Below are 16,661 nucleotides of genomic sequence, written 5' to 3'. Positions count from 1 at the left end.
GCAACAATGCAACAAGATGAGTTTGCAGTTGCATTTATATGATGCCACGAACATTGACACTAAGACTCTGTTTTATCATTCATTGAATTCATGTGTAGATTTCTAATTTTAGGTCATGGAAACCAAGCTCTTGAAAGCCACCACAAGGAAGAGATCATTACATCTCCTTGAACAACACTGGATGCGTCAGGATATGGGAAGGGAGAGAGAATGGGAAGGGTCTTAGACTGAAGGCCAGACTGTCCCATACAGCACTTTTACTTTGCTTCCAGTCTGAATTTTCTGAGAGCATCTATGGCCAGTCTTCTCCGAGAAAGTTCTAATTGCATACATTTCTGTGTCCTTGTCTTCTATTCAAGTACTTTTCTGTGACTGCACAGCTACTGCCATAGGACATACTTCCTGTAGTACTGGTTTGTTTCGTTTAAATTTCCAAATCTGGTTTTATCTTCAACATCTTCACGTGAAGCCCCACTTATTATTCGAATCCTTGCTTTCCATAATTCAGCATTTCTGGTTTTTCTGGTTCTTACAAAATCTTTTCTTTTTTTTTTTTTTTTTTGGAGGGGGGTTGTTTGTTTGGCTTTTGTTTTGTTTTTTGCTCTTTAATGTGTAGTTTGAGTTTTAGCAGTTAAATGCATCAAATTGACATTTTTAAATACAGTTATATACGTCAGTCTAAGAAAACTTAAATGAGCAATCTACCACAACTATGCATTCGTAAGCCATCTCCATTTACTATGAGATCATCCAGCAGCAAAGATCCCTTGGAGTGACTGTTCTCTCCTCAAAATACTGAAGAAACTCTCCAAATTTATAGCTTAGGTGTCCTTTTAGATGAAAAAACACATGCATCCATTTGGGCCATAACAGAGGAAATCAGCTTTTTAATCAGCTTTTCCAAATCTCTCCAAACCCTATCTTTGCCAGTTATCTTTTAAGTGCAAAGAATAGAAGATAAACCTCTCATTACCTGCTTATCTGCAAAATGTCAGAGAGCTAAAAACTGTTTCCAGGCAACTGACCCCTGAAGGTATGACTTTCTCCCAGTTTATTCAATAGAGAGTGCATGATATCCAGAGATACCAAGGATGCTGCATTCTGCTGCACTACAACAGACAGAGGTGATAAGAAAATACATCTCCCAACAGGGTGATGGAGCAGGCTGGATGCTGCCTCTCTCTGCTTCCCTGATACTTTTCAACTGTCTAAGCAGCATGGAGAAAACCCTCCATGCTGTTTGGAGGTAAACTGCAAGAAAAGACAGAACACAGCTCACAAAACTCTCCTGCTGTGTCCAGCCTGCTTGCAGCAGCTCCTTTGTAAAAGACGAATATACCCCAAGAAGTTTATTTGTTCTGTGCCCCTGACACAGTTTTCCAGTAAAGGCTTTAGAATGCCTTTTCTTGTCTGGAATTAGAGATGTGCACCGCAATCTACAAGGAAAGGTGAACAACGAGGAGACTATCAAGATTCCAAATATTTCAATTCACTCAGCTCAGTGGTGAGTATTCATCTTCCCTTAACTTTCTTGCATAACATGAAAGAATCAGGACCAAACTTAAAAGCAAATGCAAATACACTTTACACAGCAACTTGCTGCAGACCTGTGAGAGCTTCCAAGCAATAAAAACAACTTTTGGATGCATTTCCTTTACCTCTCAGGATGTAGTTCTGATAATTCTGGTCGGCTTCTGCTCCCACTTTGATTAAGCAGGTCAGACCTTCAGCAACAACAAACTCATGAACCAAGTCTTTGTCATCCTGCCACAGGAGAAAGGAAAAGCTGAATTAGATTTCTGAAAGACAACGAAACAGATTATATCATAACGTAAAAACAAATGCATGCCTGCGACACTGATTTTGTTTCATGTCTTGTAATCAAATTGATATGAAAGTTATTGTACAGAGGACCAAAAGCAGAATTTTGAGTTTTAAAATCAGAATGAGATACATCAGTGCAAAGTAAGAAAAAACAAGTTTGAACCTTTCAGTCAACTACAGAAAACTAAAACCTGCAAAATATGACTTTTCATTTGTTTTTATTGAAGGCTTGCAGACATTCTACACAATACTAAATCTCATCATATCACATAAACAAATATCTTTAAAGCCCTAAAGTGTCAGGATCGACAAGAGAATACCATCTCTATTTCTTAGCATAATTCCAGTTTCATTATTTTAGGTGTGCACAGCAAAATTTTAAAACTGGTTTTATTGGAATGCAATATATTTATTACCTTAACATAATTTAGAATAGGAAAGTAAAGTGTTCAAGGTAAGAGCACCAGCAGACAATATGCCCACACTGTGATGGAAACAGCAAACAGAAGAGAAAATTTCATGGGAGTTTATACTTGCTAAAGTGGCTCATTGCTTTTTCACCATCAGTTCTTTCCTCAGGGCAGCAGAATAATCCCATGTCACAGGTAGAAGCAACACCAGGGAGAGGAGGGGTTTACTGGCCTTTAGATGAATAGCTCCTATGCCAAGGGACTATAGAGCACCACCTCTAAAGCCTGTCTACTCTTACAGAAGGCACGTGCACACAAACAAGAAGCTACTAAGAACTAGATTAAACGGCCCTTAATGAATGAGCCATGCAAATTAGGCACAAGACCAATTAAAGATTTTAATGGGAGAGATTTATCTGTAGACAATTCCTGTTGCCGACTCCTTTCTTTTAAATAATCTTAACTTACGCTTTTATACACAACAGTGTAACAGACATAAATTCCAGTTTTCCAATAATGCACCCCCAAGAGCTGAAGATCCATACAGTAAATTTGCTGAGAGTGATTTTTGAATTAATGGCAAACACTTAGCAAACTGCCAAGAGAAATCAAATAATCAAGCCCTTTTTAGTGAGACATTTCACTTACTGTAAGTTTCTTTCAGCCAGATAATTTAATATGAATTTCTTTCTGTCACCAGAGATAATTTACATAATTCCTCCAGTCTGACCAAATGGGATATTAATAATTTCCAGGTGATCTAGCAGTTTGTGAGAAGATTAGAAATTATGAGAAATACAAAAAATCCATTTCAGGTTTTAGCTGGTCAAATCTGTTAAACCAATTTGAAAGATATTATACAGTCATGTACAGACACACAAATTAATCACATGATAAAGGTGATTTATCCTTTAAATGAAGTATAAAAGTACACAAAATGGAAGCATGCAACCATACCCCACCCATGTCCTGGTGAAAGCATATAGTAAAATCCCAAAATACATAAGATGAAATTCACCTCTTCATATGCACCCTTGAGCTAAAAATTCTTTTTATTTCTTAGTCTCAATATTTTAAGAGTGCTATTTTTTTCAGTAGCTAGATTAAAAAAAGCCTTAATAGTGGTTTCTGAAAGATAAGAAGTTTACAAATTCACATGTTAGACCAAGGCACTACAGATACAAGCACACAGTTTTATGAAGACAAATTTCCTCTATGCATTTTCACCACCAGGTGAGTATCCCTCCCATGCATCCCTTTGTTATGTAGTGTTTTTAAACCAAAGATACCAGAATAATTTCTTCTTTAAGAATTCTGAATTCTGTTTCTCCTACAACTCAAGAGAGGAAACATGTCCATGGAATCTTTACATTAAGCTAAGCTTAATGTAAAGTATATTAAAGGTTCCGGTAAACTAAGGCTACGTGTCATGGTAACAAGCTGTCTAATTTAAGAGAAACAATATACAAAACAAATCTAATTATTGAGTGAAATAATCACAAATTTTCCAGATTATAATGTTATCCTAGTTCAATTATATTTCCTTTTCCTTTAAATGCCTTCTCTTGTTGCTTGAGCATACCTTTTGATTTTGCATAAAGTGTGTTGCCTTCTCTTTCAATTGAGGAAAAAAAGGAATCTATTCTGTATTGACACACAGTGAAATAAAGAACATTGGAAATACAAGAAAAATAGGCATAACTGTGATCTGCAGATTCTGACTTTTATTAACAGATCTACAATGCCTGTTTGGGAAAAAATAAATGATATTTCGATGATAAAAAAAAAATCCATATAGCAGAGATTTTAACAGTAATTCAGTTTCAGAGTCTTTCATGTCGAACCCAAAAAACAAAATAAAATTTTTAACAGCATTTAGCAATTAAGGGCTGCTGACATTCAGTGAAAGATAAAAATTGAAACATCCACTGTAACTTTAATTTCCCCATAATCCTACATAGTGAAGACATATTAGTGCATCACCTAGGGAAAAATCAGAAACTAGTATTTGATTGTCAAAATAAATCAAGCCAAAAATCTGGTTTTATGTTGGTGATATATATTTATTTGTTTGTTTAGTTAGTTATTTAATTATTTATTTTTTAACATGGACCTTTCTAAAGCAAATTTTAAGATCTGTCTTCTTGAACTTTTTCAAAGCAACCAAGTCATAGAATCACCCTAAACTGAAAAGAGATATATTGCAGGTTAACAGCAGAGGAAATAGAGGGGATGAGGAACTCCAACCAGTCTGCTTTTGGAAAGCACTGAATAAACAAATCAAATCTGAATTAAAAAAAAAAAATAATAGGCTTTTAAGGTACTTCTCCTTTCCCAAATAAAAGGGAAAAAGAAGGTGTAATGAAGTAGAGTACAAACACATCATGCCTTAGACATAAATCTCAACTCAGTACATTATCTATCCCATCATGTATATACTATGAGAGGAAAGGAGAAACATCTGGAATGTGCAGTGGAAGATGAAAGGCATTCAAGCTCATACGTTCTACATTGAAAGGAGAATGTTTACATCAATTTTGGTCTAGGATAATCTTTTCAGACCCATTAACTCACTGACTTGCCAAGTTAGGTGACCTCAAGAGTAAAGGCTACTCTCTAGCAGTGGTTAAGAGGTTCAGGTTTCCAGGAAGAGAGCATTCATTGTTCAGAATATATGGCATGAGCGTGACAATGATACCTACAAGTATATGCCACACGCGTGTGATAACAGCTAGGAGGAGGCAGGGAAATGTTGCCATTTGCTACGGAAATGGACTCCTCTGCTAATATTGCAAAGATTTATGAGCCCTTAATCAGCAGGCATTAAGGCACTGATGAGAAAAGCAGCAAAAGAGGCAAAGCTCTCTAAGCTTATTGCTAAGCTTCTGCAGTAAAGATTGTGCAGTGACACAAAGGCTGGCTACTTAAAATCTTTACAAAAAGATACCATTGGCCTCATCAGATAACTATATTTTGCTTGTATATTCACTGACTTGAATTAGATCATGTCTCTTCCCTTTTTTAGGCATCGCAAAGGAAGACAAAACAAGATAATGTATGTCTGTGCAATAGATGTCTATTTTCATCCAGTGTGTAATAGAAAAGACACTAAGTATACTCAAAGTGGTGACTTGAAAACTTGCTTATGTGGCTGACAGAACACACAAACATACTTTTTTACCTCCATAACTCAGTCCAGCAACTAAAGAGACTCCACAAATCCTGTGATCAAGCAGTCTGTACCACAGGCTCTTGTGCTACTAGCAGAAGTAGTGAGGGCCATTGCCTCCTTTCCTGCACATTTGAACCATTTGAAATATTTTCTAAAGTAGTTTTGCAGGTCTTACCTGAAGATGGAAACTGAAGACATTTTCCTAAGGAATGGCACTTTGCAAGAACATGTTTTATCTGATGTGCAGCTTCCACGTGCAAAGATAAATTGTTTATGTACTGTTTAAGATAAATCTTTCTGAAGCCTGCTATTTCTGTGGGCCATATGTTTGAAAGCTTTTACCCAAAGCATCGTTATTTTTATGCCACAAGAAAGTTGCTTCATTTCCTAATAAGAGTTGAGGTTTTGGAACATAGTTTCTCTAGGGGATTTTTTTTTTTAATCTAACAAGCACTGCTGAAAGCTTCATTCCAAGTATTTGGGGAAACTGGATTATTAAGTGAATATTCACACTTGGATATGCACATATGTATTTCTTTCTTACGTGGCTAACAGCTGTGCAGAGTACTGTCTTTCCAAGGAATCATAAACCAAAACAAGTTGCTTGTCTATAAGATTTCCATCAAGAAGAATCTCATTTTCTGTTTTGAGCTTCCCTCCCCTTAATAAGCTATCCCATTGTTTCTGTGTGCTTAAGCATTCCCATATTTAATTCTATTTTGTACAATTCTCTCCTGTTTCTGTTACAAAGACTGCACATTTTATAATGTTCATTTCTTTTAAAAAAGAAAACCATGCATTTCCCATGGTTTCCAGGTTCCCCAGCCTGTGCTTTCCACATGACACATTATTGAGAGAGCAAGCAGTTACATTCTGTGCTGACCAAACCTTCCAAAATGCAAAAGTTGCTGTGATCCAGCCTAAAAGTGAGAGTAGCACAGGCAGAGTACCAGTCACAGACAGGAGAATCTCCTCCCTAAGCTTTGCCTGTGTGTTTACTAGAGGCGATTGCATTCAAACCCAGCTCCAGTGGTTGATGCATTTCACTGTCTGCTAGAGGAGGAGCTTCCCTCTCTGTTCTGTCACTCTGCAACATCCCTGTTAAGAGAGATTTAAACTCTGATTATCTGGTCAGCTTGGGTTTTGTCCATAGACCAAAAACTGTAGCTTCACAAAGATATACTGAATTCACATTCAAGACTGTGATAATTCACCAAGGCAAAAGGTAAGAAGAATATTGCAAATTCACTGGGCACCATGTATAAGAGGAGAAATATATATCCAACTTAAAGAGGAGGAGCAGCCTCCTTTGCTGCCTGAAATCTTTTGGGACATGATGCTGGCAGCATATCAGTACAGGATCCTATGAGCAGAAAGGGCACAGCTCATTCAGACATTAGCTGTCCTGGCTCTTGAAGTAAGCATCCCTACCTTTCAGAGGGCACTGGTAAAATTTTGATTCTTTGCTATGCTCATCTATGAAACAGTATCATGGCAGAGTGCACTGTCCCCAGGCCACATTATTATGTCAGAGCAAGGTCTCCCTTGAAAAGCCCTCTTCCTCAAATTCCCCTGCCAAAAGTTCACACTACACAGCAAGGAAACAGAACTGAAACAGAAACCCCAAATGATTATGTGAAAAAATAAAATAATAAGGAAAAATACACTGATCAATAACATGCTGGTGTATTTTAGCCCTCTAAAAAACATAAAAGATGGCTGCACTCTTTAGAAGTTAAAGCACATTTTTTCAAACAGCCCCCACCCTCCCTCTTTTTTATTTTTAATCTCCTGCAAAGTCAAGATAGGATCACAAAGTTCAGCTGGTTTTAGGAGGATTAAGGTTTAGGGATTAAGCTTCATTCATTTGGGGATGTAAATTAGCGGCAGAGGGACAGCAGCTGACTGGTGAGCAAAGGGAGGAAGGAGGAGGTAGGTCAAAGAGCAAACCATGCACGACTGCAGGCTTTTGCTGGCATAAATCTCAAATGACAATGTATCTGGCACTCCACCACAAGAAAGTAAAAATACAGGAATATTGCCCAGTATACTTCAAAATCTTTCTTTGTTAATGAGTGCATAAAGGCAGAATGATAAAATCCAGGTTTCTATTAGCAATAGCATCACTGATGAGTAGGTCCTTGTTCCACCCTTCCTATACTTAATAGTACAATGAGAATGGAAACAGATCTTTTTTCCTAAGCATTCCTCTGGCTCTGGCAGACCCTCACACATGAAAAAAAAAAAAAAAAATTCCCAAACTAACCCCATACTTTGCTCCTAATCTGACTGCCCTGGGCAGCAGTGGCCATGTGGCAGCATAGACCAGAACATGCTTCATGACCTGAGAGCCTTCACATCCACAGGCTCCCTGTATAATTTCAAATGCTCATATGATTCACCATCCCAGCAGCAATGGAAAATTAACACTCAATTCCTCTCAGCTGCCTACCTCTGCAACCTCTGTGACTACATTTGAAATATATCACAACTAAGCCTCCACAACATTTTTAACTATTGCTACCTGCCTTCAGTATGCATCACATCTGCTGAAGTTACCAGCAAAATAATTACTCCCATTGACAAGACTAAAATGATGTAGCAATAAAAGTTATGTCGTGCTCTATTAGAAACAGAAATCCCAAAGTATTTACATAGTCCAGCTTTTTTACTGGCTAAGCAACAGGTTGCATTTTACAGATCAAGATTGGCTTGCAATGTTTGCCATTAGAAAAGCTCACTCTGGCTTGAAAACTGAGTAAACATAGTCAGGAAGAGATTGAAGGAGCACAGATTGCCAAGATGTAATTTATAGTTACTTTCCCACACTTCAAACTACAGTTCTGTCCTTTGGACTCCAAAATTACTGATATAATTAAAATACTAGATTGCCAATCCAGAAGTGCCTGATATTATCTAATTCAATTGTCACTGTTTGTTTCAGTTCATTTTAAAAGCCAAGTCATCTATTGCAAACAAATCTGGAAAGAAGTCATTCCAAAAACATACACACACGCACGTATAGACACACATCCATACAATATAGACACAGATCCATACATAAACTGAAGGCCTACGAGATTCTCAAGACTGTGTTGCCATTTCAACCTCAACTATTTACGAAGCTACAAAACAATTCTGTGTATGGACCAGATGAGCCAGTGGTTAAGTAGTCAAGTCTTGTACTAAACATGAAACCTCAGCTCTACTTTGTGTCAGGGTATTACCCTTAGAAGATGAACCAAACACAGATCTGAGAGTCCTCTGCTGCCACAATGAGTCCATGTATTTCTACTCCCTGATACTTGGTAACTGCAAGAAACTACCCCAAGACAGGTGTTTGACAAGTTCATTTGCTGTCTTTCTTCTGTCAATTTCCCACCAGTACACCTAGGAGTATAGCTCCTTGAGAACAAGACTGCCCTGGACTGGGATGTCCCAGAACTGCTCAGCTGCTAGAAATAAATGAGATAGAAGCATTTAAGTAAAGGGTCTGCAAGAATCAAGCAGCTGATTTGTATTTCAATGGAAGCTCCTTCCCTTACTTGTTGATTGCAAATGCACTTCACCCACTTTACGGATCTCACCAGCTTTGCTTCCATTCCTCTTACCTCCCAACATTTCCCTACACTCCTCTATGCTGTGGCTCCACTCATTTTCTTCTGTTCACCAGTCTCTACACCTTCCCAACTCATTTCATGTACATCTGTGTAGAAGCATGGCCATAACATCACACAAAGACATCAGTATTTTTACACTTTTTTCCTATTCTTCCATCTATTTATATGGAGCAACATTTTACAACAGCATGCATGGAAATTTACCACCCCTCCTTACTTTCAGTGAGGCAATATACTAAGCCAGCCTGTGATATAAAGTTTAATTTCTGGTGATGACAATGAAAATTTATCCCCGGTTTTGCTGCTGGAGGGAAGAGATGTCATCCAGAAGGACCTTGACAGGATTGAGGGGTAGGTCAATGCAAACCTCATGGAGTTCAACAAAGTGACTTGGGTCATGGCAGTTGCAGGCACATTTACAAGTGGGGTAGAGAAGCGATTGAGAGAGGCCCTCTGGAGAAAACTTGGGTTGATGAAAAACTCAGCATGAGCCAGCACTGTGCACTGGCAGCCCAGAAAGCCAGTTGTATCCTGGGCTGCATCCAAAGCAGTACTGCCAGTAGGGTGCGGGAGGGGATTCTGCCCCTCTGCTCTGCTCTGGTGAGACCCACCTGGACTGCTATCCACAGTTCTGGTGTTCCCAGCATAAGAAAAACATGAATCTGCTGGAGCAAGTCCAGAGGAGAGCCATGAAGTGGACTAGAGGACTGGAGGACCCTTCCTACAAAACCAAACCAAGAGAGTTGAGGCTGACTGGCCTGGAGAAGAGAAGGCTGCATGGTGACCTCATAGCAACCTTCCAGTATCTGAAGAGAGCCTACAGGGAAATCAGAGAGGGGTTCTTCATCAGGAACTGTAGTGATAGGACAATGAGTAATGGGTACAAGCTGAAAGAGGGGAAATTTAGGTTAGACCAAGGAGAAAAAATCAGCCTATATTATTTCATGTTTACATTTTTCTGATAGATAACAAGTCAGTAAAACACACGTATTGACACGTAACATGTAGAGAAAGAAGTAGAAATTTACACAACTAAGACAAAAACAAAGATCTCTTCAGTGGATGTAACCAACACCCCCTGCCACATTACTGTTGTCTTCAGCTAATTAAGGACAAAATTTAGAGAAGAAAGGATCCTTAGCGTGTACAATAAAGTTGCTCCCATGTCACACTTATGTTTTTGTAAGTTTGCTTTCTTCAGTTACCAGGACTGGATTATTGTGATCCTGCCTAATCTTCACTACTATCTTCTTCAAAAAGTCCTATTTCCCCTTTTCTCTGAACATGGTGCTTTCCTTCTTCTGTGACTTTGGTCATTAACTTCACTCCTTTTACATAACCTGCCTGATTCCTGCATCTGTTGAGGGGAGTGAAGGTAGAAGGCCATATTACTGTGATGATTTAATATTTACTTCTAGTGCTCCCACTGAACTTAATTTTGTAGCTCGGAGGATGCCATGTTCACCTGAGAAAAATCTCAGTTATCATCAGGTTCTGCTACTGAAAATGCTGGGCTGCCTTTTTGGGTTGAACAGAACACCGAGAGGAAACTGAGCTGTGCTGCAGTTCTTAAAACAGGCTGAAAGAACACAGAAAAGAAACTGCTCTCCTACTCAACAAGTTGAACAAATTTCTAAGCACAATTCTGCTTTCAATATTTCATTTAATTCAGTTAATAAGGCCCAGATATTAAGATCTTTTTTCCCATATAACTTTTTTTTTTCCTTGTGTGAGTGCAAGAAGTAAGCAAGTAAAAATAAGTCACACCTCAGTCTCACTTTAAGCTTTTCAATTATTAGGCAGAAAATCTTTGATTGCTTTCCTGCTAGAATGGCATTTAGCTGGAAATGTACAAAAAAAAGTCCTGTTGTACCTATTTCTGTTTACTACAGTCTATCTCCCTATGTACACTCAACCACGAGACAAAAATAGCAGTGAAACTAAAGACATTTTATGCCACTGACGTGATGGGGACAGAACTTCATTTTTTGCACCTTTCATAGACAGCAGATACATCAACACACTGTGTGTTTGTCCTTCCAGTTAATAGCAGAATTAAAAACTCCTAGAAGAGTCACCTAGAGCAGACACTACTAGGAATACTCTTCATGGCAGAGAAGCAACAGATCAAACAACATTCAGGCATTGTATTACATACCTGAGGAAGCCAAAGTAGACAGGGGCATCATACTAAACAACATTTCCTGACCCAATTCAAATATTCACAGAGATTAAAGAACAAATACTGGTGGCTACGCAGTTTTAAGCTATCTTTATGGCGTAAGCAGTTTACATTTTTTACTCTCATTAAGCACTGTTTAGATCTCAGTCTGTAACATTGTCTAGACACAAAGAAGGCACTCTACTTGCTAATGAAACTGAGAAACTAATTTTGACATTTAATGTGTCATATCTGTTTTATTTATAATCTCTAAACAGTAGAACAGGATTAAATAGATCTGTAAACTGCTACGTAGAACTGTGGTGAATTTGATTTGGGAAGGAAATGAAGGCTTCTCTTTTTCATGGTTTAACCAAGAACCCTTCCAAGAGGCTCTTAAAGGGGAGAGGTGGCAGGCAGCCTCCTCACAAGTGATGACAGCAGCTCCTAAATCAAGTGTCACACAGCTTCAAACCCTAAGGAGTCATCAGTCATGCTTGCAGGAGTGGAAGGAGCAGCCTCCTTCCTTGAGATCAATGAGGCAAACAGAGAATACTCCTGCACTCCTAAGGATGATTGATGACTCCTTAGCAGCTGAAGTGTGTGACATTTGATTTCATTCACTGATAAGATTGTGTCTTCCAAACACCTTCTAGTTAATGTTTCCAGGGCCCCCACATAGCTGTTCTTTGTGACATTTTTCAACACAAAGCTCAATTGTTCAATTGTAAAAAATGATTAATGAATTTCTCAACAACAGATGAAAATTCTGTAGGAGAATTTTGTAACTGTGTCCCTTGGTACTCCGATCACAACACAATATAGGAATCTAGGCTCCTTAAGAAAACTAAGGGAAATCTGCTGCACCTGTCAAATGACACTTGTAGGCAAAACAATCCTAAACCAGAACTTTTTTCCTGAAGACTTCAAAATATACACTTGAGGTCTGCTTTTCAGAAAACCTAATGCATTCATTGATATTGATTAAAAATAATAATAAGCAGATTTAATAAGCAGATTTCCACAAGGTTATAGATTTCAACAGACTTGAAATGTGCTTCATGGCTTTCTTATTTTTCTTACAGCACCATATTCTTATCCAGTTATTTCCTATTTTGAAATTATGCAATCAGCATGATTTGAAACCATGCTTTGTAACTACAAGGTATACTTGCTTATAGGTTCTAAAGCATGACTGCATCATATTACATTCTGTTGTCTCACAGGCCGTGTTAAATAAACTCTTTTAATATCACTTAAATCTCACAGCACTATTTGCATTTATTTTTGTGGTTTTTGCTCTTAAGATTGATGTTGAATTAAATGCTTTAAGAAGATGTATTTTTAACTCTCTTATGAAATGAGGAACGTTTTTTGAGCCTGATTTTCTAAGTGATGTGTTCGGTTCGATTCTGCTCAACGCGTTTGGAAGTGTTAGCACTTTGCCCAAAAATCACGAGGTTTTGATAAATACAAGAACCAGGCAATTCAAAAGTCTGTCAGAAAATCCATTCAAAAGGAGAGAAACTGTACTGGTTGTCAATCACGTATTACTCTGTAAGTTTGTCAAAAAGCATACTGGTAAACAGAGGAAAAAAACTACAGTACAATCCAGAAAAAGATGATTGTGGCTCTCTCACCCCTTCAGAATGAATGACTGGAACAGAATGGCAGTTCTGTCAAAGAAAGACGCTCCACATAACCTTTATCATTTTGCCAAAACCAGCCCACCAGAAGAAATCAAAGAGAAATTCCAAGTGTGGACTTGCCAAACGAATCTTTCATTAAAATTTGAAACAAAGACACTGCTCTTGCCAAACATTGCTAAGCTTTGCTGAGGCCTCACGTGAAAAATCAAGAGCTCCGACAATTTGGAATTCAAATTCAATGTAAAACTTGGGCTTATTCCCAATTAATGCAAATGAGAGACTGCACACTACCTTGAAGGTATTTCAATTAAAAATGATCCTGACATAGAACTGTGCCAAATCAAGTCAGCAATGATGAAATTATAAAAAAATGGTGTTATGAGCTGTCCTGGCACTTAAATACATGATGAAGTCTCCATAACACTCTGAAAACTTGTTATTATGAAAACACTCTTTTTAAGTCAACATCTTATTTCCAAAATGTTACACTCTCAAGGAATTTAAAATACTGTCTATAATGGCATAGAAAAATCAAAAAAATGTATTAATGTTGAAAAACACACTTTAAAAAAACTTTTATCATAATGATAAATTTCCAATGCAACATACTTTCATTACTTTCATGTCATATACAAAAATAAAAAATAAGAGAGAGAAAAAGAGATTTTGGACAAGAATGCTTTGTTTAGAATATAACCTTATTTTGTATTTACTTGTATTTTTCTTCAGTAAAAAAAAAAATGAAGCAGTTTTTCTTTCTAAAATTATTACAAAAATTACCTTACATTCTCTCTCAAGGTCCATTATGAGATAAACTAAAATAATATTCAAAAGATGCCCTTAGCAATGCTGTTAAGGACAGCAAGGCTGGCAGGTAAACCCAGGTTGATAGGGGCTTGTTTTCCAATTGAAAGTGTACTACCTCAAATACTTAAGCATATTCTAATGAATACTCTCCAGCCTGAGGAATACTTTTCAAGTCCCTCCTAAGAGAACCTGTATTTTAAGAGTATTTGTAGATTTTTTTTAGGGGTATGTTTGCTTGACAATTACCCACAGCTCCACTGGAAAGAGCTTCTCTATGCGGTAATTCCCAAATTCCTTTCCATACCACATACATTAGAAAACAAGAAAGTTAAATTCTTCAAGGAAAATTATGTCCTGAAACAGTCAGACAGGTTTCACTTAAAACTAAACTAATACACAGATAGGGGTTGTGTGCATTGCTTTTCCCTTCTCTCTCGTTACTCTTCAACACACTCAACCCCTAAATTAACTAGGATAAATATTTATACAACATTTTCATTAGAACAACTCATCAGCTGGAAGAGAGAGATCTTACTGGTCTGTTCTCTGAAAGAACCGAGCACTTGTGCTCAGCAATACCTACTAGACTTCAAAACACCTGTAGGGGAGAGGACATTTATGAATACCCGAACTGGGAGAATTTGTGATGGAAGGGCATGGGAGGTGCAGGACGCGTGGGAAGAGAGGCTCAGCATCATTGCTAAATACGTGTGAGTGCCCAGATTATCTGTGTAACACACAAATGCAGAGAAACACAAATATTTCCCAGAAACAGCTGAGGTGGACAAAAAGAGAAGAAACCAGAGAAGACTCTTGGAAACCTGCCTGATTTCCTGTGAGCACACAGTCCACATGCTTGGCAAGCTCACAGGGAAACCCAACTTGCATCCTTGTGACTCTGAAGCAGTCTCCCTCTGGGAATGAGGCACAATGTTTCTTGGAGAGACAATGGTTTTCCCAATCTGCGCTCATGAGATGACCAGACTGTTTTGAATTGGAACTCCTCCTTTGTCTAAAAATTTCAAAATTCAGGGACAGTTTTCTGACCCAGAATACATCTTCAACTACCAAAATTTAACATTAAATGGTCTACCCTCCACCACTCACTCCTATTGTTTAGAAAAAATTTAATTCTGGCATTTTCTAAATTCTAAGTGCTTATCTTTGAAACCTATAAAAACGGTTATGTGTTTAGAAAATGTTCAATTCTGCTGTCTTGTGGATTTCATAAACGCTTTTATTCTTCTTAGAATAAATGTCTATTTAAAACAAAGCAAAAATGTTAAACTAAGATTTTTGGAATCTTTCCACCTACCTATTGTAGCTAAAGAAAGGATTCTAGGTTGTCATCCTCCATTTGGATCCATTAGAAAAGGAGAAGTGCTCCTCTTATTGTTCTTATATTTACTGAAAATGGAATGTCTCAAATAAATTCCATTTTAGAAGCACATTGAGAATATGCTCTAATTCTCACAGATGAGGGTTTTTTTCCCTTTTCCTGGCCTCTTCTCTCCAACAAGTTTCCTTGCAGTCCTGCAGTTTTCCCAAGTCCTTCTCCTTTATCCAGTAAAACCAATCTGAAATCCAATATTTTAATTCAAGCAAATTTCTTATCAACCACCCCACTTGTCTATCACATTGCCTACTTCCCCACAGGAGTCAATTCAGATTTCCTCCATAATGAACATTCATGCTTTTCCCTAAAATGATCAGTCACTACCATATTCTCCTCAGCTCTACTAAGCACCTTTATGACATATCCGTAAATATTTTTCTATAAATTCAGTCTACATTCAAACACATTCAGATTCACAGAAAAGACAGCTATTATTTGCTCACCTGAAATATTTGTTTCAAGGAAAAAAGTGCCCGTCTCAGCTCCCGTCCATTGGAATTGTAAAGTTTTTCTGGGAAAACAAAATAAGACAACAGAAAAAACTTCAGCATAAACAAAACCACAGCAAGAATGTAGTACAGCTTTTGAAAGAATCATAGTACCCACTTCCCATTAAGCAAACTTCTCTTAAAAATTAGCTTTTTTAAAATATAGATGTAGGACTTATTCATTAAATGTGCATGTAAACCAGGATTTAGTTGTCTGTAACTTAAGATGGCATCTCCCAGGTAAATTGACAATAGCTTCAACAAGATCAGTAAGAAAGAATTCTCTCTGGAGTTTTTGAAAATGCTTACAAATACTGTTCTTTCTGCAATAAGGTAAATGTAGAGTTTACTGAAAGTACCAGATTAATCTCAAAAGACTCGGCTGAGACCACTCTTTGCCTTTGTTATCAAAGCTAGAGCCACTGAATCCCATCCTTGACTGCCTTCCCTCTAGACATTCTTTTCTCATGTTCTCATCTTTCTATTGTTAAATCTTTTCTCCAATAGCAATGAATGTTAATACCAGAAATAGTCGGACAGTCTGTTCTTAGCATAATTCAAAACAGTGTTTTATTCTCCTGAAAACTGATCTTGACCTTTTTCTAAATGAAGCAGAAGCCTTCTTTTCATCATCCAATACTGAAATGTATTACTTCATTTATTCCCCTACTAATGCATTCTCACAAAAATAATTTAAAGACAAAAGCAACTCTGCAATCTTTCTGAACCCTGCTAAAGTGTTTGAGCCTGTGGAAGAAGTCTTGGACTGTGCATCTCAAGTCTGCTGCTGCAAATTTGTGACTGTGAAGGGATACTCGAGCAGAAGATGAGCTCTTCAGATCTTCCTGGACTTCTATGCTTAATGCGTCTGCTAGGAAGAGACTTTATGCAACACTTCTACAGTCCTAAATTTAATTTTATTACACTACTGCAATCTAAGGGCAATGATAAAGGAAAATCCAATCTTCATGGTCACCTCAGATGACACACTTTGCCTCGCCCACAAATGATCATGAAAGCACCCTCTCTGCAATGGACAGAGGCCAGCAGGTCCTGAGATCAAAGCAGGAATGTCCATGGAATGGTAACATTCTTAGGAGAAAATTAAATATCAAATCCCAACATTTTATTTCT

At 37.7% G+C, this 16,661-nt stretch overlaps 1 protein-coding gene across 5 annotated transcripts in view; it reads right to left on the bottom strand.

The window, feature by feature from the left end:
• Positions 1-16,661, bottom strand: part of FHOD3 (formin homology 2 domain containing 3) — a 368,131-nt gene that overhangs the window by 184,766 nt on the left and 166,704 nt on the right. For all 5 annotated transcript variants that reach the window (XM_066327035.1, XM_066326999.1, XM_066327008.1 and 2 more), the window contains exons 4-5: positions 15,483-15,550; positions 1,659-1,764 (exon numbers count right to left, since the gene is read on the bottom strand). In XM_066327035.1, the coding sequence (XP_066183132.1) occupies positions 1,659-1,764; positions 15,483-15,550 (174 nt within the window). The remainder of the gene's footprint in view (positions 1-1,658; positions 1,765-15,482; positions 15,551-16,661) is intronic.

Source organism: Sylvia atricapilla, chromosome 1 (assembly GCF_009819655.1).
Source record: "Sylvia atricapilla isolate bSylAtr1 chromosome 1, bSylAtr1.pri, whole genome shotgun sequence".
In the NCBI taxonomy this organism is placed as follows: domain Eukaryota; kingdom Metazoa; phylum Chordata; class Aves; order Passeriformes; family Sylviidae; genus Sylvia; species Sylvia atricapilla.
The sequence above is the reverse complement of the archived record's forward strand: the minus strand, read 5'-3'. Positions and strand labels throughout refer to the sequence as shown.